At 54.5% G+C, this 24,275-nt stretch overlaps 1 protein-coding gene across 1 annotated transcript; it reads right to left on the bottom strand.

Moving 5' to 3' along the window:
• Positions 1-1,607: 1,607 nt before the first annotated feature.
• Positions 1,608-22,575, bottom strand: WNT9B (Wnt family member 9B). Its single transcript, XM_078066388.1, has 6 exons — positions 22,461-22,575; positions 19,396-19,461; positions 5,249-5,309; positions 4,630-4,886; positions 2,944-3,209; positions 1,608-2,115 (listed from the first exon to the last, which is right to left on the bottom strand). The coding sequence occupies exons 1-6, from the start codon at positions 22,573-22,575 to the stop codon at positions 1,642-1,644; spliced, it is 1,239 nt and encodes a 412-aa protein (XP_077922514.1). The 3' UTR covers positions 1,608-1,641.
• Between the last annotated feature and the right edge of the window lie 1,700 nt (positions 22,576-24,275).

The raw sequence follows: 24,275 nt of genomic DNA on the forward strand, positions 1-24,275 counted from the left end.
TGCAGCCAGAGATCCTTCCAGCATCTCACAAGCTGCCCTGACTCACCAAAGCCAGGGAAGCTCCTCACCCTTGGATGTCCCAGGGAGCCTGGGGCTCCTTCCTGGGCTCGAACTGGTGGTTTCTGAGCATACGGCTGATTCTGAAGTTTCCGTTCAGCAGAGGGTCAGCAACTCTGGGTTCAGGGAGAAAGGAAGCTGACAGAGGGCGCGGCAGGGCCGGCAAAGCGGCCAAGGGCTTCCCGAAGGAGGTCACTCACTTCCTCCTGGCTGGCATTCAGCTTCTAGCAGAGCGACCCCTGCAAGGTCCTGGTTCTGAACCAGAGTGTGTGCTGCTAATGGGAACCCTCCAGCCTGGCAGGTCCAAGGGGTGTGCATGCGTGTGTGTGTGTGTGTGTGCACACGCACGCGCACCCGTGTGTATGTACCAGCTACTCTCTCCTCCTCGCACACAGGGGCCTTGGCAGGTAGCCCCTTAAATGTCCACAGGATCAGAGGAAATTAGCAGAGTCACTTCTATTCCTCAGGTATGAGCCAAAGTGGGGGCCCTCCGTGAGTGAAGGGGGTCCCCAAGGAGCAGGCTTAGCAAAGCCTGTAATGTCAGGGCAAAACCTTAATTAAATGAGTAGCTAGAAGAGTGGAATTGTAACCAGAGCCAGAACTCTTCTGGGTCGCGAACGTCAGCTGCGTTGGGGTCTCACGGCACGGGTGACCGCAGCCACGGGCAGTTGACCAAACAGGGCCTAAGGGGAAGCTGAGAAGCCGAGCTCCCTGCATCCCTGCCTCCAACCAAAGGCCGTCACCCTCGCCTGGGCTGGGACTAAAGGTTCCCCAGCTGGGAAAGAGGGGAGGGGTCGCTGTCGCTCTGCACAGCCCCAGTGCTCTATCTGTGCGCCCCCCGGGGACAGCGAGACCCCACCAGCCTCGCATCCGCTGGGGCTCTTACCGAGCGGGGCTGGCTGGGCGTGCATAACTCAGCTCTCAAGGCAAGAGTGAGGCCTCAGTGCCTATTTTAAAAGCCAAATCAAGGACACAGGGCTCCAGGGCATGTATCTGACTTGGGTCCACTCGAGCCCAACAAGCTTTCCTTTCTGCAAACAAACAGCCCCTACCTCCCGGCCTCTCCCCGACCTCTAGCACAGCAAAGCCACCGGGTGTGGAGCTGCATGGCCCCCAGGGCTCACTGTGACCTGAGCCGGGCCCCCGGGCTGCACTGACCCATCCCTGCCAGGCTCCAGCCTTGGCAACCGGCTGACACTGTCTTCCCGTGCCCTGCTGGCCCGGGAGCTCACCTCCCAACATCTTGCTGGCTCTCGGCCACTCACCCGAGGAATGGAGCTAGCGGGATGTCCCCCGCCTAAGCCCCTCAGTGCTGGCCTCCTCTTGGTCTCCCTCACCCGGCCCCCCACCTCCTGCTCCAACAAGGCTGGGGACCCTCCGTGCAGGTCCCCGCGAGCCTCTCTCTCTGTGGAATGTGCAGGGAGGGAAGGGCTGAGGCCCCGGAGGGAGGAGTGCGCGTGCAGGGGCGCGGGCGTCGGAGAGTGCCTGCCTGCGGTGCGTCCCTGCGGGGGGGGGGGGGGGGCGCTCAAGGGGGCCGGGCGCCGGGGGTCCTGGCAGCGCCCCCGGGCACCCCGGGCAGCCGACCTAGTGTTTGCAGGTGTACAGGAGCTCCTCCTGCACGCACTGCTGGCACTCCACGTAGCAGCACCACTGCACCTGGCAGTGGCAGGAGAAGGCCACCAGGCGGCTCTGGGTGTCGTAGCCCCGCCCGCAGCACAGGCTGCTGCAGCTGGCCTCCCGGGAGCACGCCCTGCCCCCCGTGCCGGGCGAGTACTTGCTGGGCCGGCAGAAACTGGGCGAGTCTTCCATGTAGACCAGGTCCCCAGGCCGCGGGGCCAGGCCCTTGGTGGGGCTGCCGGGCCGGGCAGGGGCCCACAGCTCCAGGCGGCCCAAGGCCTCGTTGGTGGCGCTGGACACCTTGACGGCTGAGTCATAGCGCAGCTTGAGCGCCTGGCCCGTCTCTCGGAAGGGGGAGAGCTGCTTCCAGCAGGTGCGCACGGCGCAGGAGCCCGACACGCCGTGGCACTTACACGTGGTCCTGAGGCCACTCTTCACTGCCTGCAGGGAGAGACAGAACGCAGGTGTGGCCGGGGCCCCCGAGCCCACGGCGCCAGCCCGCCCCCAGAGCGTAGACCCTGGCAGGGACGTGGCAGCAGGATGGGCGAGAGGCAGCAGAAGGAGGCAAACAGGACCCAAGCTAACCCACGTGCCGCCTTTGTGCAGACTAGTTCAAGGCCACCCTTCCGCTGGGCCAAGGTGCCTGCCCCGGGGAGAGCAGTGTGGGCCAGATCTCAGCCCCTGCTCCTTCCCTTGGCCCAGAGTCCTTGTGGAGGAGAAAGCTTGCACAACTGAGCACAGCAGCCCTGGTTTACACCGAGTCAGCAGCAGTGAGGACACGGAAGTCAGTTTCCAAAAGAGGCGGAACCCTTGCCTCTACCAGCCTCTGATCCCAATAGACCGAGAAACTTTTTACCCTCCGGCCTCCCACTACCATGTGCCTCTGCTAAGCCCCTTCCCTTCTCTGGGCCTCCTCCTCCGTCTTTCCGTCTGTAAAATGGAGGAAGTGGGGTGTTGCACCAGATCAAAGCTTTCAAACTTGCATCTGGGACATCCAGGAAGGCCAGTCCCAGGAATGGAGACCCTTCTCCAAATATGTTTCGGCCTCATCAGGGCTCAGTCCCTAGCCTGGCTCCCACCTGCTGCCTAGCCCGCGATGGTGCCCAGGACCCTTCCCTACTTCCTGGCACCTGGTAAGGGCATGTCGGTGGAAGGAATGGGGCTCCCCGGGGACAGCTGCGTGTGTGCCGAGGGGCCTCCTACAGACCGGCTGCCCGCACCAGCACCCTGGCTGGGGCAGGGCTCTGCGCCTCTGGGGAACGTGCTCACCTTGATGCCCACGTGGGTGTTGTGAGCATCCGCCCGGGCCCTCAGGTCTTTGCTTCCTCTCTTGGGCCCCAGGAAGTTGCTCAGGAACTTGGTGCTGTACTTGAGGTTGTCGCCGCACACGCCCCACTGCCAGGCCTGCCGGCTCTCCAGGCCCGGAGAGTCGTCACAGGTGCAACGCTCCATGCGGCCGGCGCTGCAGGCCCGGGCCAGAGTGTGGGTGAGGGCGGCCGAGGACACTGCGTACAGGAAGGCCGTCTCCTTGAAACCTGGGCCAGGCACCCGAGGGATCCGGGAGGGAGGAGGAGAGTGGGCTCAGAGGCTGCCCTTTGCCCTCTGAGGGCAGAAGAGGATGATGGGGGCGCCGTGATGAGCCGGACGAGTGTCGTGTGGAGCTGAGGACATGGCTCGGGGCAGCCTCCTATCACCCGCCCCTTAGCCTCAGGCTGCAGGCTGCCGGGTGGATGGAACTTTCAGATTTACTATGGAGTATATGCCCAGATTCCTAGGGCAGCAGACAGGGGTTCCTGCCTTTAGATGAGGACACTAAGATGCCGAGAAGTGACTTGGGCACATGCTGAGGCCAAACCACTGACCTTGACTCCAAGTGAATGTGTGGGCAAACTGGACCAACCCATTTCTGAGGCCCCTGATCCCCTGAAATATGCTCTGTGGGCGTCCTGGGCTTCAAGATCCCGCTTAGATGTCACTCTCTGCTCCCTACCTGTGCAGTAGACCCAGTGACAGAGTGACTTTGGGTCTCCTGCCTGACTTGTTCGGGACTGATCATCCCAATCCCCACCAGGACCATCGCTACTCCTGTACTCTTGCTGGGGCCTGGCGCAAACCCGGCCACCCTCCGCCGCTCTCCGGGGGACCTGGGTGCTGCTAACACGGGTGGGAGAGTAGCATCAGCTCCATCCCAGACCCTCCCCCGCCGTGGAGAGCAGCTGGCCTGGAAGGGGGCCGGCTCCTCTCTACCGTCACTGCCTTTCTGTGAAAGCCCCTTGCTCCTTGGTGACAGAGTCCCATCCTGAGCTGCTTCCCCCCCGAGGCTGTATGCTCTCCAAGTGTAGATGGGGTGTGGTTCAGCTCCGTGCCTCCAGCTTCCGGCATAGAGGCCGGCTCACTGCGAGCCTCACCAGACGCTTGGTGAATGAGGTGTGGAGGGATGCAGGGAGGAAGGGAGGAGAGAAGAAGGTAGGGTGTGAATGGAAGGGAAGGAGGGAATGACGGACCGACGGGTGCGATGAACAAAGTCACGGGTGAATGAGGGAACACATGAATTTGGCCCGTCTCAGGTTATTTGGCCAACTATTACCTGCCTTCCATCCTTATATGTTCTTGCCCCTTGTTTTGTGCACGTGTGTGCAGGAGGCTGAGGGAGGGGACTGGGGGACCACCCATCTCATCTGTGGGCTCCTCCTCGATTCAGGAATGGGCTGTGCCTCCTCCTCTCCCGGGTCTCCCTTGCTCCTCCACTCCCCCACAAACCAAGGGAAAGGCTGGGCCTCATTAACTCCTGGGACTCTTCTAGCGGGGGACTGTGCTAGGTTCGCAAGGGCAGCATGGCCTGGGCCCAGGGGCCGGGGGGGGGGGGGGGCAGAATGGCTGGCATCCTCCCCAGCCCTCCTCTCCCCCAGGCCTCCTCCCCAGCCCTCCTCCCCCCCCCCCAGCCCTCCTCCCTACCTCTCTTGAGCAGGCCGGTCCTCCCCTCCAGGCTGCAGTTCCAGCGCTCGTGTCGAAACTGGAATTGGCACTCGAGCAGGCTGAGGTGGGCAGCATCCTGCAGGGTCTCGGCCAGGCCAGGCTCCCTCCGGCAGAGCTGCTTCTGCCGCCGGGACAGCTTCAGCAGGTCACACTGCTTCAGGTGGGCCCCACCCTGTGCAGGGGCCACGGCCGTGCCCAGCCCTGGGAAGGGCGTCAGGACCTCCCGCCCGGTCAGGCTAGAGGGAGTGAGAGAGGGAGACAGTGACCCTTGGGGGTCTTGATGGGGGAAGGGGGTAGGTAGGACAGGGGACAAGCAAGGGGGGAGGGGGCCCTCTTGGGGGCTTCATTTATTCCCTGCTGGGAGGCGGGCCAGCCCCATGTGGTTATGGGCCCATTTTTCAGAGTAGGAAACCCAAGTGCTTGGAACAAGTTCTCGTGCCCAAGTTTTCCAGAGGCCAATGTCTCTGCTGTTCTTACCCATTCTGTTTCCCAAACTTGCCCAATCATAAAAATCATCTGGGTGCTTATTAAAAATATAGATGCCCAGGGTCCACATTGGGTCTGGAGTGCAGCCTGGAGATCTGTATTTACCACATACTTTGGGCAACGTCTACGATCGGGGATGTTTGGGAAGGACTGTGCGTAGTACTGGCTGCTGTCTGGAGGGGAGAGCCACGTTCCTCAGAGGGGGGGCAGGCAGACGGATGGAGGTGCTGGGCAAACGCCCCGCAATTTCCCTGATATCCTTCTCTCCCTCAGGTTATACGGCTGCCCAAGTAATCCTGTGCCCACCTAGCCTGTTTCTGCAATTCCCAGCTAGATCTTCAACCTTCTGGCCACTCAGTACCTGTTACAAAGAGATGCTTAGGGAGTACCTGGATGGAGGGAGGGAGGGATGGAGGAAGGAAGGAAGGAAGGAAGGAAGGAAGGAAGGAAGGAAGGAAGGAAGGAAGGAAGGAAGGGTGGATGGACAAATGGATGGATGGACAGATGAACTGACAGATGGGTGGATGAATTTCCATCACACCATCCCCTCCAAACTTCCTGTTCTACTATATCCAAAGTCCGTGGATTCTGAAGTCAGGCTGCCACTTCCTAGCCGTGTCGCCTTGAAGCCCTGGTTTTCTCCTCTGGGAAGTGCCAAGGGGGATCCTTTCCACCTCCTGGGGCTGCTGGGAGGATTATATGGAAAGTACCAACCACAGTGCCTGGGACACACTGGTTCACCTTTCTGCAGGCTGGAGTATCTCAAAATTCTTTCCTCTCGCAAGAGGCTTTATTCTTTAACCTGGGCAGATCTTCCCTTTGTCCAGATAAGGAAACAAAGTTTTATGGAGAGGCAGTGACTGGCCTGAGCCATAAAGCCGATGAGCAGCAAGACAGGGAATACCATTAGAGCTCACCTTCCCTCTCCCCAGAAGCTCTCTGAGATGATTCTCCTCTTTCCTATCCTGTCCCCTGGTGGCCCTCAGCATGGGTAGAATATACGCCATTCCAGGAGAGGCCCACACCCCACGGAGCCGAGGACATGGCTCTCCTGTTTGGAGCCACCTGACCCAGCCTGGCCATCTGGCTGGATGCCACACTGCCCCAGGGAGAGTGTGGGTTCTGGCTAGGCCCCAGGTGCCCCCAGAAAGTGCCCGTAGATTCTAAATCCATCAGATGCAGCCAACCCAGTGTGGAGCATATCTCTGAAACCTCTGAGCAGAGACAGATGCTATCAGGCTCCTCCTGGCCCAGCCTGGCCCTAGGCTCCCCTGCTAGACAGGGTGAGGGCAGGGACCTGTTAATCATTAATCTGGGGGCAAATGGGTAAATTTCCGGTCCACCAGGTCTACACCCAAACCCCTCCCTGCAGCCTGGCAGGAAACCCTTAGAGCTTGACCCTTGGCAGGTCCAGATGTCAGCTCTAGCTGAGGAGGCCCCACCCTGACTGGCTTCCAGTATGAAGGGGACAAAGAGAGCAGGCACCAGTTAGTCCCTCAGATGGTCTCCTCCCCACAGCAGGTGCTGGTGTGAGGGAAAACTCTGCTCACGCTGTTCCTACCGTTCAGAAATTGGGACCTCCCTCGTAGCAGCTGATGGACAGATGAGAGAACACGCAGGGAGGGAGGGCAATTTTGACCAGTGGGGCTGCACATCCTTCAAGGCCTGTCTCAGATGCCATTCCAAGAACAATAGCTATTATTATTATACCATTACAGCTTTATATATATACCTTTATACATATACCATATATATATATATATATACCATATATACCAAAGTATATAACATTATACTTTCTGTTACATAATTTCAATCATCTATCAGTTTTTGAGTCCTTATTACTAAGACCTTTAAATTGCAGACACCTGTTGAGTTGGCTACCCACTGGTTCTTCCCATCTACATGGTTACCACCATGTGGCTGACCATCTTATACCACATGACCCTGCCGCTCCGACCTAGCGATTGGACCAATGAGGATCACGTGACTCAGGCTGGGCCAATCAGTCCTTTCTCTGGGAATTTGGAATTTGAATTAAGTTGTGCTTACAGTTGCTTTCTCTCTCCGTCTTTCTTTGGGTGATTGGGCCTGTAACTCAGGAGATAAAAAGGAGAAGCTGGTCCAAAGAGAGAGCAAAACAATGAACCGAATGCATAGAGAGAAGCAGAGGTGAGAATGGGAGGGAGAATTTGGGGAGCTTTTCAGCCCCAGCCCCAGAGTCTTCCTGTGGGCAGCTGTGTTCTTACCTTCGACACTCCTATCTATAGTACGGCGTTAAGGCTTGGAGTGGGTCATCTAACCAAGGGTGCTGTCACTGATCATGAGCTTCTGACAGCTGTGAAGGACCAGCAGGCCCTAGCCTGCAGCTGTGAGCCAGGGCCAGCAAAGACCCTCTCTCCCATCCATAGGCCCCTATTTTTTTTTTTTTTTTTTGATTTCGTGTAATAGACCCTGTGATTGATGGCCCCAGAAAAAGTCCAGTATAAAGTCGGTTAATTTTATTAGCAGTAATGACACTTAGTAGCGATTAATGGTCAGGAAAGGCAGCCAACCGCATAGAGGCCTCAGGCCACACTGGGCCCCGGTCTGTCCGAGAAGACTAGCCTGGCACTGCCTTAGGAGCCCCCTCAGGACCTACGAAGACAGCTGGGAGATCTTCCAGGACCCAGTTTCCCTTTTCCTTATTTCCTATGTTGTGGTTGGGATCACATTTCCTTTGAAGAAACAGTGCCATGACATCAACTTTAGAAAACACCGTATTTCCTCAGATGCTGTTAGTGAGCTATCGTCCGCATGCCCATCCCGTGGCATCTGCTAGGGAAGCCTTCTTCCCGGACCTCAGAAGAATTCTAGGCATTGCAGGCTCCCGTCCATTTCGGGGTCTGTGGGCATGATCCCCTCCCCTTGAAGAAACCACATTCCCTGGCACCCCAGGGCTGAGAACCCCACCCACCCCTGCCTCTCTGCAGAATCTTAATCGCCCACATGTTAGTTGGGCCCCATGGGGGTAAGATGTACACCTGGGAAGATCAAGTGAGCTTCGTCAGTCGTGTGAATCCAGACAAAATTTGGAGTTTTCATAAAGACGCTGCCCTGTGGTCTGGTCAGATGGTATCAACCAAATAAGTAGCCAGTGTTCTGAGCTCAAGAGCAGAGGATGAACAACTTGTGAAGTTGTTAGCTGCTCTTCTGGGCTGTGGGACGAGAGCTCCTCCAGACTTCTGCCCGGCTCAAGTGCTCCCGAGCCCTGTGGGACCAGGCCACCCCCCAACAGGCTTTGGTGCAGCTGGTCTCCCCCATTTCTGCTTCCAGTCGCCACCCCCCGCCCCAGGCTGACTTCCAGTCCCTCTTCTCCTGCGAAGAAAGCAACAATCCCATGTGACCAGCTCCATTCTCCTCCCTTCTTTGCCTCCAGCCTGAGACCCTCTGCTCTCTGTACCCTCAGCCCTTAGTTTAATAATAAGACCAGAAACCCCCACCCCTATACAACAAGATGTCTCTGGCTTTGACTCCGGAGCATCCCCAGCTGTTCCCTGGGCCACCTTGTCTCCTCCCAGGGTGGGAAAAGTCAAGGGTTCCCCTCAGGACTTCACCTCACATACACCCCTACCCCCAGATCTCCTCTGCCCGCTGCTGGCCCTTCCTGCCCTGGCCTCCTTTCACTCCCCAACGCTCACCCCATCCACAGTTTTGGCTAAAGCAGCTCCACCTGGGATGACCCTGAAGGAAGGAAAAGAAGATTCTCTCAGGATTTGGAGAAAGTGTCCCAGGAGGCTGCTTTTGTTTACCTTCAACAGGACCCCAGTCACCGCCAAGCCCCAGAGAGGAAATGGAGCTCACCTTGGAATAATCACTCACCACCTGCTGGAGTAGGGAACCCAAGGACCTCAGGCCCCCCAAGCTGTTCTGGCCTGGGTAGTCTGGTCCCAGGTCTGCCCTCGCTCACTGGCGACCTTGGGAAGGTCCACTCTCCCGCTGAGCTCATTGCATCTAACAAAGACACACTGGCTAGTGGGAGAGCATGAAGGGACCAGGCTGCCTATGTTCAAACCCTGCCTCCACCTCTTACCAGTTGTGTCACCTTGGGCAAAGCTCTTCACCTCCCTGTGCCTCACCTATAAAATGCAGATCACCACAGTACCCACCTCGCGGGGCTTTGGGGAGGATTAAATGAGTTAACATTTGCACAGGTCTTAGAACAGTGCCTGACACAGAGTAAGCTCCAGAGAAGTGTCATTCTTGAGCACTCACTATGTGCCAGGCTCCATGCTGGCCACGGGGACGTGCTCCTGCCCCTGAGGAGCTCCAGTCTAGAAGGAACTTGGTAGGATTCAGTAGTGCTCCAGATTCTCCCAAGGCCCTAAGAAGCAGAAGAAAGCTTTGAACCAGCCCAGCTCCCGGTGGAACAACCAGGAGGTGCTCAGGGATCAGAACTCTTAGCTCCATCTGGGTGAGAACCTGACCTTGGCCAGGCCCATCCTACCTGTAGTAAGGGGCCTGGGGGGTGGGGAGGAGGCAGGAGGAAGGTCCTAGGGAGGCTTCCTGGCTAGTCGGGGAAGACCAGGCAGGTACAGTGCATTTCCCATCACTTGGGGGTGCCCCAGGCGCTGTTCTCCCCCCTGACACACACACCCACCCTTGTTTCCGCTTGAGAGGGTCTGGCGGTTCCAGAGGAGGTCGCCCCCAGGATGTGGGTGAGGGAGTGGGTGGGTGGTGTAGGACAAGGCTGGCGGTTTCCAGGGCACCAGGCAATGCCAGCCTGTCTAGACCCTTAGCTGGAGGGGCCAGGAGCTGTGCCTGGCACCAGGGACCTTGCCAACTGTGGGCAGCTGCCTGGGAACCAGGAAAGCCTTGCCCTGCCCGGAGCATTGGCCTTGGCCCTGCAAAACCCCATTAGATGCTCCCGATAACAGGCTTCCGCTGCAGGGCCATTTGCATGGTAAGTGTTCCCTTTGTGCTTTCATCTCAAACATCTCAGCCCACCTCACAGCCCTCACTAAATCCCCCTACACACCCACCCACACCCACCCACACACGCCCCACCCCCACCCGGTGCTCTCCACCACCCATCTCTTCCCAGCAGGGAGAGTTGCTGAGGGTGATGCCTGGCAGGGGAAGAGAGGGCCTTTGGCTCCAACAGTCCTTCTGCGGGGGGGGGGGGGGGGGATACCCTCAACACCCACCCCAAGCTTCTCTCCCCTCTTTCTGTCACGCTGAGGGGCCCCAAGTGGATGCACGCCATTCCCTCCATCCTTCAGACTCCTTTCTCCTCTCCTGGATTCCGTGTCAACCTCATGCCTCCTCCAAGACCACGTCCTTAATGAGCAGCCTGGCCAAGTTGCCAGTTGCCATATCCTACCTCTACTTTTTTTTTTTTTTAGATTACTTATTTATTTATTTGAGAGAGAGATAGAAAGAGAGAATGAGCAGGGGGAGGGGCAGAGGGAGAGGAGAAGGAGAAGCAGGCTCCCCAAAGCAGAGAACCCAACACAGGGCTTGATCCCAGGACCCCGAGATCATGACCTGAGCTAAAGGCAGACACTTAACCGACTGAGCCACCCAGGCGCCCCCCCCTCCACCTCTACTCCTAAAAGCTCCAGCCCCCTTCACTCACCCATTCACTTAAATATAAATATCAACGACTTTATTGAGGGTCAGCTTCATGCCAGGTCTCCCCACGGAAGACTGAAAGACACAAAAGATCACTCACTACATCCTTGTCGGCGTCTCCCCTCAGCCCCTCTTGGCTCCACACCTCCTTTCCTCCCCAGCTCTTAAGTTCAGGACTCCATGAACCCAGCTTGAGGACCGAATCTGGTCACCACCTCCCCCCCCCGCCCCCCCACCAGAGCTCATCCCCAGAGCCTCGTCCCCTACCCCAGCACAGCCCTGGCTCAGAGAGAAAAGAGCCGGGCCCAGCTGTGGGTTTTGTCTCTCCAAGAACAGCTCCACTTCCTGTCTGCAGCCCCACGCACACCGGGCTGCCCGCTGAGGATGGCATCGGGCAGACGTGTGCTCACAGCTAAGTGAGCAGCAAGCCGCCTGCCCAGCAAGCATGCTTTGCATCTCAACAATCTTGGGTATTTTGAGCTTGGCCAGTGCAACATCTGCGGAGGAAATGCTTGCCCTCCTCCTTCCTGTCTCTCTCCCTCTCCACTCAGGCTCAGGCAGAAGCACTGGAGGGGAAGCCTTCATCCCTGGCACATGGATCAGGTGGCACAGTGGCCACCAAAGGTCCCCATGTGCAGGGGGCTCCCTCGCCTCTGCAGGCCTGAGATTAGGAACATCTCCCCCCAGCTCCCTGGCTGGGTCCAAATGCACACCAATTGAATCATTATATTTTAAGGCTGGAGAAGCCCTTCAAGATCACCCAGTCCAGAGGTCTTTGCCCTGATGGCTCCTGGGAGGTATTGCAGAGGCTTCTGGGGGCAGGCAGGAGGGCAAGGGGTTTGCCAAGAGTGCAGGTCTCTGCTTTGACCTGTCTGGTGCCCTGGGAGTTCATGTAATATTTATTGTCCAAGGTGACCCAGGACTAGGATGGGATTCCTGATTGTTTCTGTCAAGCCTGGCAGTTTCTCCTTTCAGTTTCAACGCAACACTTCAGGGAAGCAAAATCAGCACCACCACAGCAAATGTCTAGGATGAAAGGAACACAAGATGGGTAGGACTGAAAGGAAGGCAATCTGGTTAGGATTCCTCTGGACCCCTGGGCAGCTAAAGGGAGAGAAGTATGCTTTGTTTAAAAGACTACTTTTTTCCTGGTCTAAAACTCAGTTTCTTTTTGGCTAAACATCAAAAATAAAGCTTAGAGAAGTGGCCTGCTTATTCATACTAAAGTGTGAGAGTCTGATGCAATCCTAGTGCCTGAGAACCTACTTGGCTAGATAGAAGGAAGATCACAGGAGAGGGTCTAGGATCATGAAGAAACCGAAGAGGAAGGGGAAGCCTAGAGCAAGGATGGGTGGGGGGTAGAGAAAAGTGGGGCTGGAAACCTTAAGACAAGCTTTCCCAGCTTCTTGGGTTCACAGGCCCAGACCTGACCCACGGGAGGAGTAGTTTAGAGGACACAGGGTGGGGACTGCAGGAAAAGGCAAGTAGTCTCTGAGGATGTCTCTTCTTATGGCAGGCAACACGCCCACCCAGTTCGGCCCCAACCTTGAAACCCTGGCTCCCAGGCTGGGTGACTTCGACCAAGTTATTAAACCATAGTAAGTTCACCAACTCCCCAGCTGGGCAGGCTCTGGGTGGTCCCCCTCTTCCCCACAGATAGGCAGGCAGGCTCAGGCTGAGCTGGGGGCCCTAGAAGAGCCAGGCCCCCAGGGAACGCCCTATGTGTGATCCCTGTGTGATTCGGGTAGTTCCGCTGTTTGCGGCTGCTCTAGGCAGAGATGTCCCATGCTGCCCGTTCCATTTGTCCTCCTCCAGGGCCCAGGGATGGTCCACACCTCCACACCTCTCCTCTCAGCTCCAAGGACAGCAGGAGCCTCCCAATCTGGTGAAGGAGCCACGTCCTGAATGTGCCTAGGGGACACCTGGGTGGTCAGGACTGCCCTAAGGGATGAAGTTGTAAGGGGCTGCCTTGGGCATAGAGCGGGGTTCGCCCCCCCACCCCCTCAGAGCCGGACCAGGACAACTTCCCACCTTGGACAGTCCTGGACTCAGAGCCAGCCGGGGCTGTAGCAGAGGGTCCATCCCCTCGGGCAGTCTTTTCCTGGTCCTCCTGCCATGGCTACCCCAGTCCACTTCATGCCTTCCTTCAAGCTGTAACCCCTGCCTGCGATGCCTCTCCCAGTCCAAAAGTCCTCATGGATCTCCTGGACTCTTTTATGGCCACAGCCTTTTTCAATACTTGACTCAAAATGCAAGGAATGGGAAAGGTGATCCTGAGGCCCCATCCAGCGCTAGCATGCTCTGATACTTGTCTACCTCCTCCAGGAAGCCCTCCTTACTTGCCAGCCCCATCTCTCCTAACCATCCTCTTTCTTTGCGTTCTCTCACTTTTCAGATATAACATCCTTAGTTCTGCGTGGTTGACACTTTTTTCTTCCTCCTCAGAGCTGCACAGACAGACTCTCCAAGTAGCCTGTAAGCCCCTGGCAGAGGTCCTGGTTTCTCATACCCTGAGGTCCCCCATCCCTAGCTCGGATCCTCAGACACTTGCTGGCTGCATAAATCCCTCAGATGTCCAACCCCAGGCGGGAGAGTATAGCTCCAGACTGTCCCTCAGCCTCCCCTCCCACACCCCTGGCCTCCCTGCTGTCTCACTCCCAGGCTGCAGGGTCCACCCCCAACCTTCCCAAGCTCCGCTCTGCAGGCTCGGGGGGCGTGGCTTTGGAGGGCGTGGCTCTGGAGGAGGCTGCCTGTGGCCACGCCCTCCGACTCTGATCACTGGCGCGTGTTCTCCCCAGTGCCAGATCTCGGGGCACCTGGCCACGGTCAGTCAGACCCCGACTCCGCCGGCCGCCGGCTCAGCCCCTGTGGGGACTGAGAAAGTCAGGTCTGTTCCCTCCGGACCTCAGTTCCTGGGGTCAAGCCGTGCCAGGCAGCTGAAGCCTCCCTTTGATAGCCAGCGAGGACCCGACAAGAACTTGGCCAAAAGTCTTTCTTTAAACCTCAGCTTGCACAGCCTCTAGCGGTGGCACATGCTGAAAGTTTACCGCAGGTTCACTTCGCCCACAATTCCAACTCGACAAAGCTCGGACAATTAAAGATTTTTATGCAGTCACGGTGAATTCATATGGCAGCAAGTGTCCTGACCTGAACCCAAATGAGAATATTTGTGGTCTGCCTTTATCCCAACATGTAGATATTTGTCTGCAAAAATAATAATGGGGTGCTGCCCTAGATATGGCATATGCATTATATTACCTTTCTAAAATTCAAGAATTCTTGAATTCTGACATGACCTGGCCTTAAAGGGAATGGAACTATCAAGAAAGCAGACCTTCTCTGCTCTTGCCCTAAAACCAGTCTCTAGAATTTCCAGGACTCTGGCGGGGAGGTGGTGCCTGGCTGGCTCAGTGGGTAGAGCATGTGACTCTTGATCTCTAGGTAGTGAGTTCAAGCCCCATGTTGGGTGTAGAGCTTACTTAAAAAAAAAAAAAAAAAGAATTTCCAGGACTCAGAACATGGTGGTTGAAGCCTATTCTTGCTCTTTGAGACTCTCCACTGCCCCGCTTCGGTCTTCATCTCTCCAGTGAGGGGGTCCGGGCTGGAGCAGCTGTTCTACCCCCCAATTCATCCCAGCTGCCATCAGGATTCCCATGGAAGGCCAGTTGTAACTGAATTCTGGAGTCTGACAGGGGCAAGTCTCTGCTTTCTGCTTCGCTTCTACTTCCTATCCTGACAGAGGCCAGGTCATGACAAAGCAGTGTGTGCTCAAGAGAGCCAAGTGTAAGTAGGTGATGGAAGAGCAAATACGATGGGGCAGAGGAATATTCTGGGGGAGAGGAAGGGCCAGCGAGAGGGAGAGAGGCTGCCCATCTAGACTTGCACTGTGGACCATGAGGCAGTGTTAGCGACTGCGGGGGACTCAGCCAACAACAGGGCCCTAAGACCCTTGCCTAAAGGGCGCTATGCATGAATCAAAGACATAAGCACATGAAAAAAGTGGGTAACAAAGCAAGAGTTTAAGACAAGCAGGTGCAAGAGATGCCTAGGTCATATGCCAGGTAAGGGTGTGGGTGACAGAGGGGAGGGTTCAAGGGTCAGAGCGGCCCAGGGGGAGAGGCAGAGGCAGCAGGAGGTGGGGATGACGAGGTTGGCTCTGGATGCTGACGGGCCAGAATTCAAATTTCAGTGCTGCCAGCCACTAGCTGTGTGACTTTTGGCAAGGCACTTGGCCTCTCTGAGCCTTTTTCCCACTCACCTATATGAAGAGACTTCTACCAGCACCTACCTCCTGGGATGTCACAATGAATAAATGAGATCATGCACATAAAATGCTGAGCACGGAAAGGATTTGAATTATACATTGATGGGGGCAAAGATGAAGAGGGGAAGGAACATAGGACACCAGAGATGCTCCTAACTTGGGAGTCTCTAAGACCAGATCACTAGATTTCTTGAACTCTTTACATGTGGATAGCATTTCAGCAGTTTATATACACTTATTTAAGCGGCACCTGGGGGGCTCAGTCGTTAAGCGTCTGCCTTCGGCTCAGGCCATGATCCCAGGGTCCTGGGACCGAGCCCTGCATCAGGCTCCCTGCTCAGCAGGAAGCCTGCTTCTCCCTCTCCCACTCCCTCTGTTTGTGTTCCCTCTCTCACTATATCTCTCTCTGTCAAATAAATAAATAAAATATCCTTATATACACTTATTTAACTACAACAACTCTATAGGTTAAGGACTAGCCCATTTAATAGATGAGAAAACTGAGGCTGGACGAGTTAACTGACTTGGGGCGCCTGGGTGGCTCAGTCAGTCAAGAAGCTGTCTTCGGCTTAGGTCATGATCCCACGGTCCTGGGATCAAGTCCCATTATGGGCTCCCTGCTCAGTGGGGAGTTTGCTTCTCCCTCTCCCTCTCCTGCTCCCCCTGCTCATGCTCTCTCTCTCTCAAATAAATAAATAAAATCTTAGAAAAAAAAAAAAAAAGAACAGTTAACTGACTTGCCCTAAGTCACAGTTAATAAATGGGTTGGATGGAAGATCTGAACTCTATGTGACTCCAAGTCCAGTGCTCCTTACACTGTAGCAGGGCCTCGGGCTGCCTCTCTCCCTGCTTACACTGATGCCAGGGTGGGGTCACCCTCACAGCACCTGGCCCACCTCCTCCTGAGCCCAACTTCTACCTGAGCACATAATTCTCAAGGCACCTGGACCTCTGTTGCTTAGGGGATTCCAGCCCAGGAGTCCCCGTGCCTTGCCTGCCCTCCTCAGCCTTAGAAAATCCATCACTATCCATGAGGGGGCTGGTTTGACCCTGAGCCCAACTACAGAGCCCGACTCCTCCTCGGGGGTGGGGGGGTGGGGGGGTGGGGGGGTGGGGGGTGGGGGTGGGGGTGGTTATAGCTCAGCCAGGGACAAGCCGGCCTAAATTCCTTCCCCAAACACAATGATTCTTATCAGTGATGTTTGGCTTTCAATCTACCACCCCAAAGCAGTAAAATTTCTTTTACCCTTTCTTCCCTCCAATGCTGTTTTTCTCAGGACCCAATCAATTTCTAAAAATGTATTTAAGTGAAAACAATACCATCCAAATACAAAAAACACTTAGGAATAAGTTTTTAAATATGTGCACGACCTGCATGCTGAAAATTACAAAACATTGCTGAAGGAAATTTTTAAAAGCCCTAAATAAAGAGGTATGCCTGTTTATAAATTGGTAGATTCAATATTGTTGGAATGTCGATCTTCTATAAATTGACTTATAGATTCAATGCAATCCCAAACAAAATCTTGGCAGGCTTTCCTATAGATATTGATAAGTTGATTCTAAAGTTTATGTGGAGGGGCGCCTGGCTGGCTCAGTCGTTAAGCGTCTGCCTTCGGCTCAGGTCATGATCCCAGGGTCCTGAGATAGAGCCCGGATCAGGCTCCCTGCTCAGTGGGAAGTCTGCTTCTCCCTCTCCCACTCCCCCTGCTTGTGTTCCCTCTCTCGCTATATCTCTCTCTGTCAAATAATAAATAAAATATTTACAAAAATAAAATAAAATAAAATTTATGTGGAAATATAAGGGACCTAGAATAGCCAAAACAACTTTTTAAAAAGATTTATTTATTTATTTTAGAGAGAGAGAGAGAGAGGGAGAGGGGAGGGGCAGAGGCAGAGAGAGAGGGGGAAAGAGTCCTCAAGCAGACTCCTTGCTGAGCATGGAGCCCAATGCAGGGCTCTATCCCAGGACCCTGAGATCATGACCTGAGCTGAAATCAAGAGTCACACACTTAACCGACTGAGCCACCCAGGTGCCCCAAAACAATTTTGAAAAAAAGAGAGAGAGAGAGGGAGAGAGGGAACTTACTGTACTTGGTTTCAAGACTTACCATACAGCTACTATAATCAGTCCTATATGGTATTGGCATAAGGATAAACATATAGGCGAATGGAACAGAATAAACTGTCCAGAAATAGAATCTCATATGTTGAATCAATTAATTTGCAACAAAAAGGACAACAGAGTAAGGACCATCTTTTCAGCAAATGGGGCTGGAACAAGTGGATGTCCACATGGAAAACAATAAACTTTGACCTTGACCTTACACAATTCACATAAATTAACTCAAAATGAACAAATAGACCTAAGTATAAAAGCTAAAACTATAAAGTTTCTGGAAGAAAACATAAGAGGAAATCTTTACAACCTCTGAGTAGACCGATTTCTTGGGTAGGACACAAAAAAAGCACAAACCATACAGGAAGTTGTAAATTGTACTTCATCAAAATTAAAAACTTCTGTTCTTCATAGGATTCCAATAAGAAAATTAAAAGGCAAGCCAAAGATAGGGACGAAATTTGCCAATACTTTCTTACAAAGGACCTGGATTCAAAATATACAAAAAACACTTACAACTCAATAAGAAGAAGAATAGCCCAATGAAAAAAGACATTCAGATGACTAACATGCACATGCAAAAATGTTCAACACGTGGGGTGCCTTGGTGGTAAAGTCAGTTAAGTGTCCAACTCCTGGTTTTGGCTCAGGTCCTGATCTCAGGGTCATGTGAGATGGATGGAGCCCCTCATCAGGCTCCGCACTCAGCACCCAGTCTGCTTAAGATTCTCTCTCCCTTTGCCCCGCCCCCCGATCATGCTCTCTCTTTCTCTCTCTCTCAAATAAATAAATAAATATTTTTTAAAAAGGTTCAACACACCATTCATCAGTGTGAAAATGCAAATCAAGACCACAATGAGATATCAATACATATCCACTAAAAGGGCTGAAATTATGACCGCCAGTAGCTGACAAGAGTACAGAGTAATTAGAACTCTCATACATCACTGCGTAAAATGGTACAATCACTTTGGAATACTATTTGGCCATTTCGTATGAAGTTAAACATAGGCATACCATATGATCCAATAGTCAGGTCCTAGGTATTTATCCAAGAGAAATAAAAACATATACCCATATATGTACGTGTACACAAATGCTTATAGCAGCTTTATTTGGAACAGCCCCAAACTGGAAACAATCCAAATGTCTATCAACTGGTAAATAGAGAAACACAGAGTGGTATGTCCATACAGTAGAATACCATTCATCAGTAAAAAGGAATGTGCTACTGATATATGTAACAACGTGGATGAATCTCAAAAACATTATTTTGAGCAAAACCATTCAGACACAAAAGGCTATATACCAGATGATTCCATTTATGTGAACTTCTACAAAGGGCCAAACTAATCTATAAGGACAGAAAGCAGAGAAGTGATGATCTGGGGCTGGTGGGGGAGGACTGGTTGCAAAGGAGCATAGGGATCCTTTGGGCTGATGGAAATGTTCCCCCATGCATTAGTTGTGGTGGTGTTTATACAAGGGTATGCATTTGTTAAAACCCCAACTGTGCACTTAGAACGCATGCATTTTACTGCATGTAATGTTGATTAGGGAAAACAATTAAGGTGGCGGTTTGCTTTCTTTACAATGATGACACCTCCATAAGCCAAGAAGACGGTTAGAGGCCCAGGAACCACCAAAAGTGAGCCTGGACAGGCACCCAATCAGGCCCCTTTCATCCACCATCTCAGTGAAGCCTCGCATCAGCCTCTAAGATAGGTATTATCATCACCTAAAGCTCAGCAAGGTTAAGACATTTGCCCAAAGCCACACAGCGAGCAAGACAAAAGGCCAGGATTCAAACTCAGGTCTAGCTGACTCCAAAGCCTGTGCTTTCATAAACTTGTCTGTACCCTCTGTGGAGAGGAAAGGAACCTAACTAGCAGAGGTCACACATTATAAAAGCACCACCTAAGTCAATCAGTATTTACAAAGTTGTATCCACAGGAATGACTTCAAGTTATGAAGCTATTGGGATGACTTAAAGACTGGATTGGGTGATGAGGGCTGTCATGGGCTCCACTTGTCACATAATACAGTGCATGTTCATTTATAAAACACCGCACCAGTTAATATTTGCAGAATTCCCAAGCCATCCAAGCCAGAACATGAACTCTTGAGCAATCCTAGACTTCCAGGCCAGGATCAGCCCATTTGAATTAGGGAAACTTAGGACCTCCAGGTGCTATAGACCTTGGAGGCAAATAACCTGACCAAGTGACCAAGCAGGGGAGGGGGCCACCCTCTACCCCCTTACCCTCCAGCTCCTTGTAGCTGTTGCTCCCCTGGATGATCACACAGTATTCGCTCTGCAGACTGTTCCCTGGAGGGCAAAGAGCCCAGACTGTGGGCAGAACCTGGTTTCTGTCCTGCCTCTCCCATTGATTTGCTGTGTGACATAGGGTGAATCACTGAACTTTTCTGACCCCCGGGCTCCCTTGGGGAACTATTTACACCATCCTATAGACCTCAAGAATGGCTCTGAGGATCAGATGAGGGAGAGAGGCTGTATGAGAAAAGTGATTTGTAAATCACTGCAATACTAAATTAGGTCATTATCAGCATCACCAGAATTCAGCTCTGGGTTCGTACAAAAGCCCCAGAAACAGTTGCCAGCTTACTGTGGTTTGGGGATGATGGTTGCTTCATTTGAAAAATGGGAATAATCGTACATGACCTGCTTGAAACAGGGGGTTGGACCAGAGAATGTTCGGGGACACGTCCAACTCTTAAGTCTATGATTCTGTGATTTCAAAGACCCCAAGAAGATTGGCTTCACCTGCTCTCCTGATGTTTGAATTTGCTTTTACCAAATGCCCAAACATTTCATCTTATAATCGGAAATGAGACTTTAAGTGCAAATGACCTGGAGAAAGGAGAAACACATTGTCTTCCATTCTCACTATAGTGTGGATGACTGATATCAGATTCCTACCAGAGAGCAAATTCTGATGGGAAGCTGGAGAATCTGGCCTGACTGAGTCATGATAGGGCTTGCTCAGTGAGAACTCAGGCTGAATCCTGTCCATTCTCTGAGACTAAACACATAACAGCCCAAGGCCCCAGTTTTAGCTTATTCTCCAAGTATTTGTCCAGCTCCCCAGACTGGGGGGAGTGGTGGCTGGAGTCTATTTTGTCAGCCTTGCTTAGTTGGGTTCATGACCTGAAAGAGGTGACTCTAGGGACGCCTGAGTGGCTCAGATGGTTAAGCATCTGCCTTCGGCTCAGGTCATGATCCGGGGGTCCTGGGATCGAGCCCCGAATCGGGCTCCCTGCTCGGCGGGAAGCCTGCTTCTCCCTCTCCACTCCCCCTGCTTATGTTCCCTCTCTTGCTGTGTCTCTCTCTGTCAAATAAGTAAATAAAATCTTAAAAAATAAAAAGAAGAGGTGGCTCTAATACTCATATGATCCCTCTCAGCCCTAACCCAGGCCTAATCAACCATCCCCCCCCCGATTTCCAATGTTGCCCCACTGCTCACAAGTCTCAAATTCTACCCCTGTGCACTGCCACAAATTCCTTTCCCTTCCAACCATATCAACCAGGGTGGTCCAGGCCCCCTGGAGCCCCTCTCTCTTCACCTACCTGGCCCTCGCCCCATCCCCAACTCCAAAACCCCCCAAAAGAATTGTGGAAATGAGCTGATGTCCAAGAGGATGCAGGTGCATTTGTCCTCTTGCTCTCCATTCCAGCTCAGAAACCCCTGTCAGGGCTGGGATACCAAGCTACTATGCCTAATCTCCTCACTAGTAACAATTACTGGCATTAGTTGAGCATTTACTATGTGCTAGATACTATCCTAAGCGCTTTCCATGTACTAACTCATATAGTGCTCATATGAAATAGGCACTATTATCCTCATTTTACAGATGAGCAACTGAGACACAGAGGGCTTAAGTGACTTGGCCAAGAGCAAGGGCTAGCAAGTAGCTGGGTTGGGGATTGAACCCAAAGTCTGTGCCCTCGCCATTATACCCTGCCTGCTGGGGCGACAGCAGTGTCTTCAAGCCTGAAATCACTGTCAAACAAACATGTTTGTGCACTGCTCTCTGGGTAGAAATAGAGGCTCAGTTCTATCAAGTTCAGCCTCTTCTTTGTACAAAAGGGTCACTGAGGCCCAGAGACTGGTCTTCCCAGGTCACCAGCAAGCTGAGTTCAGAGCTAGGGTCTGGGCTGACCTGCCTACCCCACCCCACCCCCTTATATTTCAGGAGAGGCCCCTGCTCATAGCCAAAGCACGTTTTTAACCAGGGTCATGACCCGGAAATTAGCCCACAGCCCTTAGCTCTGCCTGTGCGGGGACTTCTCAGATCCTTACTCCCCTCCCTGGCAGGTCCTTAAGAACAGTCTCTGGCAGGTCACTGGCTTGGTGTGTTTTCTTGCCTTTGCTTTAGGCAGGCTGTAAACCTCACCCTGATTTGGAGTGAAGATCACAAAAAATGACAAGATTAAAGTAACAGTCTGTACGTATTTGGAGCAAGCATTGGGTGGACGTCACGTGAGTGCCTTTGCACCCACGACCCCACCTCCCACCCAAGTCCCTAGGTCAGAGAAAGAGGGACATTGCCCTGTGACTTGCGCTGCGTTCACTCCCCACTCCCTCCCGCTCCCTCCCCTGGGATCTCCCCAACTCTGATCCTCCTTTTCCAATCATGTACCCTTCCTCCCTTCTCACTCTTGGTCATTCTCCCCAGAATTCCCCCGACGCCAGGTCTGAGATTTGGCTGGGCTTCCCTAGCGGAAGTTTCCCTCCGGCATCTCCCGCTGACACTCCCCACCGTCCGCAGGTCCGCATTCCCCTGCTATCCGCGCGATCCCCGCCCAGCCACCCAGCCCGCAGGGTCTCGGTTCCGCAGGGGGAAGGCAGAGGGTGGAGAGAGAGCCCGGGGCGAGGACTGCGGCTGGACGGAGACCAGGTTACGAGCAGACAGGGCACGGAGTGAGGATCCAGAGAGGGCATCCGAGCGCGGGAGGGACGCCTGGACCGGCAGGGACCGGGCGCGCCGTGCGGATGGGGCCAGGGTCCGAAACGTGTGCAGAGTCCGGGAGCTCGGGCCGGGGTCCTAGGCCGGGCGGAGTGGGCGGGATGAGGTCTCGGACAGGGCGGGGTGGGAAGGGCGGCGGCGAAGAGGACCCAGTGGGACAGCAGATCGGGGCCGGAGCTGGGGAAGGCAGAGACCGAGCTCGGGGCGCGAACTCCGACAGCGAGCCGGGACTGGGGTCCGCCGGGGGCTAAGGTCTGAGTTCGAGGTCCCGCCGCGGCCGGGGCCAGCGGAAGGGAAATGTTGGCCCTGCTCTAGCCCGAGGAGGGGAGGCAGGCGGGCCGGGGACGCGGGCCGGGGGCGCGGCGGGCACTGACCCGAAGTAGGCGGCGGCGGCAGCGGCGGGCAGCGCCAGCAGGCAGAGCGCGGCCAGGGCCAGCGCGGGCGGGGGGCGCATGGTGCCGGCGGCGCGGCGCCCTGTCGCATCTCCTCGCGCCGCTCAGCGCTCGCAGCGCCGCCACCAGCAGCCCGTGGGGCTTTAAAGCCGGGCGGGGCGGAGCGGGGGTGGGGGAGGGAGCGGCTCTGGCGGCACCCCCCCGCCCCGGGCCGTGAGCCCCCCGCCCCATTGGCCCCGCCGGCCTCGCCCCGCCCCATCGCGGGTGGGGCCGCCGCCCAGGGCCCGCCCCCGCCCCGCCCCCATCTCCGCGTCCCAGCCGCCCCAGGTGAGAGCTCACCTGACGCGGCGCCCGCCGGGGGCGCGCTGGCGGATCGGGAAGGCCCCCGGGCCTGGAGAGGCGGGGATGGGGGCCCGAGGCGGAGACCAGGGAGTCTCCGCATCTCCCGGCCGGGTGGAGGGACGCGCAAGATTCTCTCCCCCGAGGTACGGGGGGTAGGGGGCGCAGAAGGAGGGAGGCTCCTGGAGTCGGCGGAGAAGCCGTTTCGTGTCCGCTCTCCTGCGCAGGGGGGGTGGGGGGGTCTCTCTGCCCAGTCCCGGGACTCTGAGGGCAGGGCCGGGTCCTAACGCAGAGCCGCTCTCCCGGAACCGGAGATCCACGTCTAATGAATGGCTGGGGGGGACCCTGCTGTCCAGGAAAAGGAATCCTGGCGGGGTATCCCTTAGAGCAGAGGAGGGGGAAAGATCGATCCCTCTTTCTAAACGGGAGACCGTCAAGGGCAAGGTGCGCAGCGCGGGGTGGGAATGGGAGGGCCAGAGACGAACCTGCTTTCCAAAGTGTGTGGATGCCAGACCTCTGTCCGGCAAGATGGGAATCTCCGGTGTTGGGCCACAAAGCTCTGTCTTGCTTATCCTTTTTTAAAGTTTAACCCCAATTCCTGCAGCGAAGGTGCAGTGATCAAGGCAGTAGGTGACACCAGTCTATGAGAGAGACATACAACAGATGACCCAAGCAAGATTTTAAGTGTTTTTGAGAGTCTTGAGCACTGGGTCAAATCAAGCAAAACAAAATGTAACTTGTACTGAATGTCAAGATCTGCACGCAAAGTTTCCAAAATCTCGGCCATGCTTGTAGAACATCAGCTGACAGTGACCTTGGCTTTGCGGTGGGCACCAATGTGATGGGGTGGGGGGGGAGCTGGGAGGCTTGTGGGGAGATGGCGGCTTCCACCTTAGGCAGGATGAGCAGAGGAAGCCCCTGCCACAGTGAGCCTCTCTGAGCTCAGTTTCCCTGCTGAGTGGAGTGATTAGATGATCAATGATCTTTAACAACTCTGCCAGCCCTGTCAGTTCTCATGGTCCTGTTTATTGAGGTGCACAGCCCAGTGTGGCGAGCTGGGGCCTAGAGTCAAGTCATGGAAATCGTGAACCCTGGGTATGAAATGGGGATGCTGACCACTATCTCCCAGGATTTTTGTGCAGAGTGATTGCAAATGCCTAGCAGGTGCCCGTGCGACGTTCACACAGAGGCAGGACCAGTGGTGTGCTGGTGTTTTACATGCTTTCAGGGTGTGGATGGGTGTCCGATTGTTATCATTTCCCAATTTCTGTGCTGTAAATACTCCCACCATGGCTGATCTCAAGATGATAATGTGGCATCATCCCCAATCTCCTGAGTTAGGAAGAGATTTGCTCGATCGGTTCTGCAAGCCCGTCAGAGCTGACGCCAGCATACCACTTTTAAGACCTTGAACCAGGCTCAG

Source organism: Halichoerus grypus, chromosome 2 (assembly GCF_964656455.1).
Source record: "Halichoerus grypus chromosome 2, mHalGry1.hap1.1, whole genome shotgun sequence".
Taxonomy (NCBI): Eukaryota; Metazoa; Chordata; class Mammalia; order Carnivora; family Phocidae; genus Halichoerus; species Halichoerus grypus.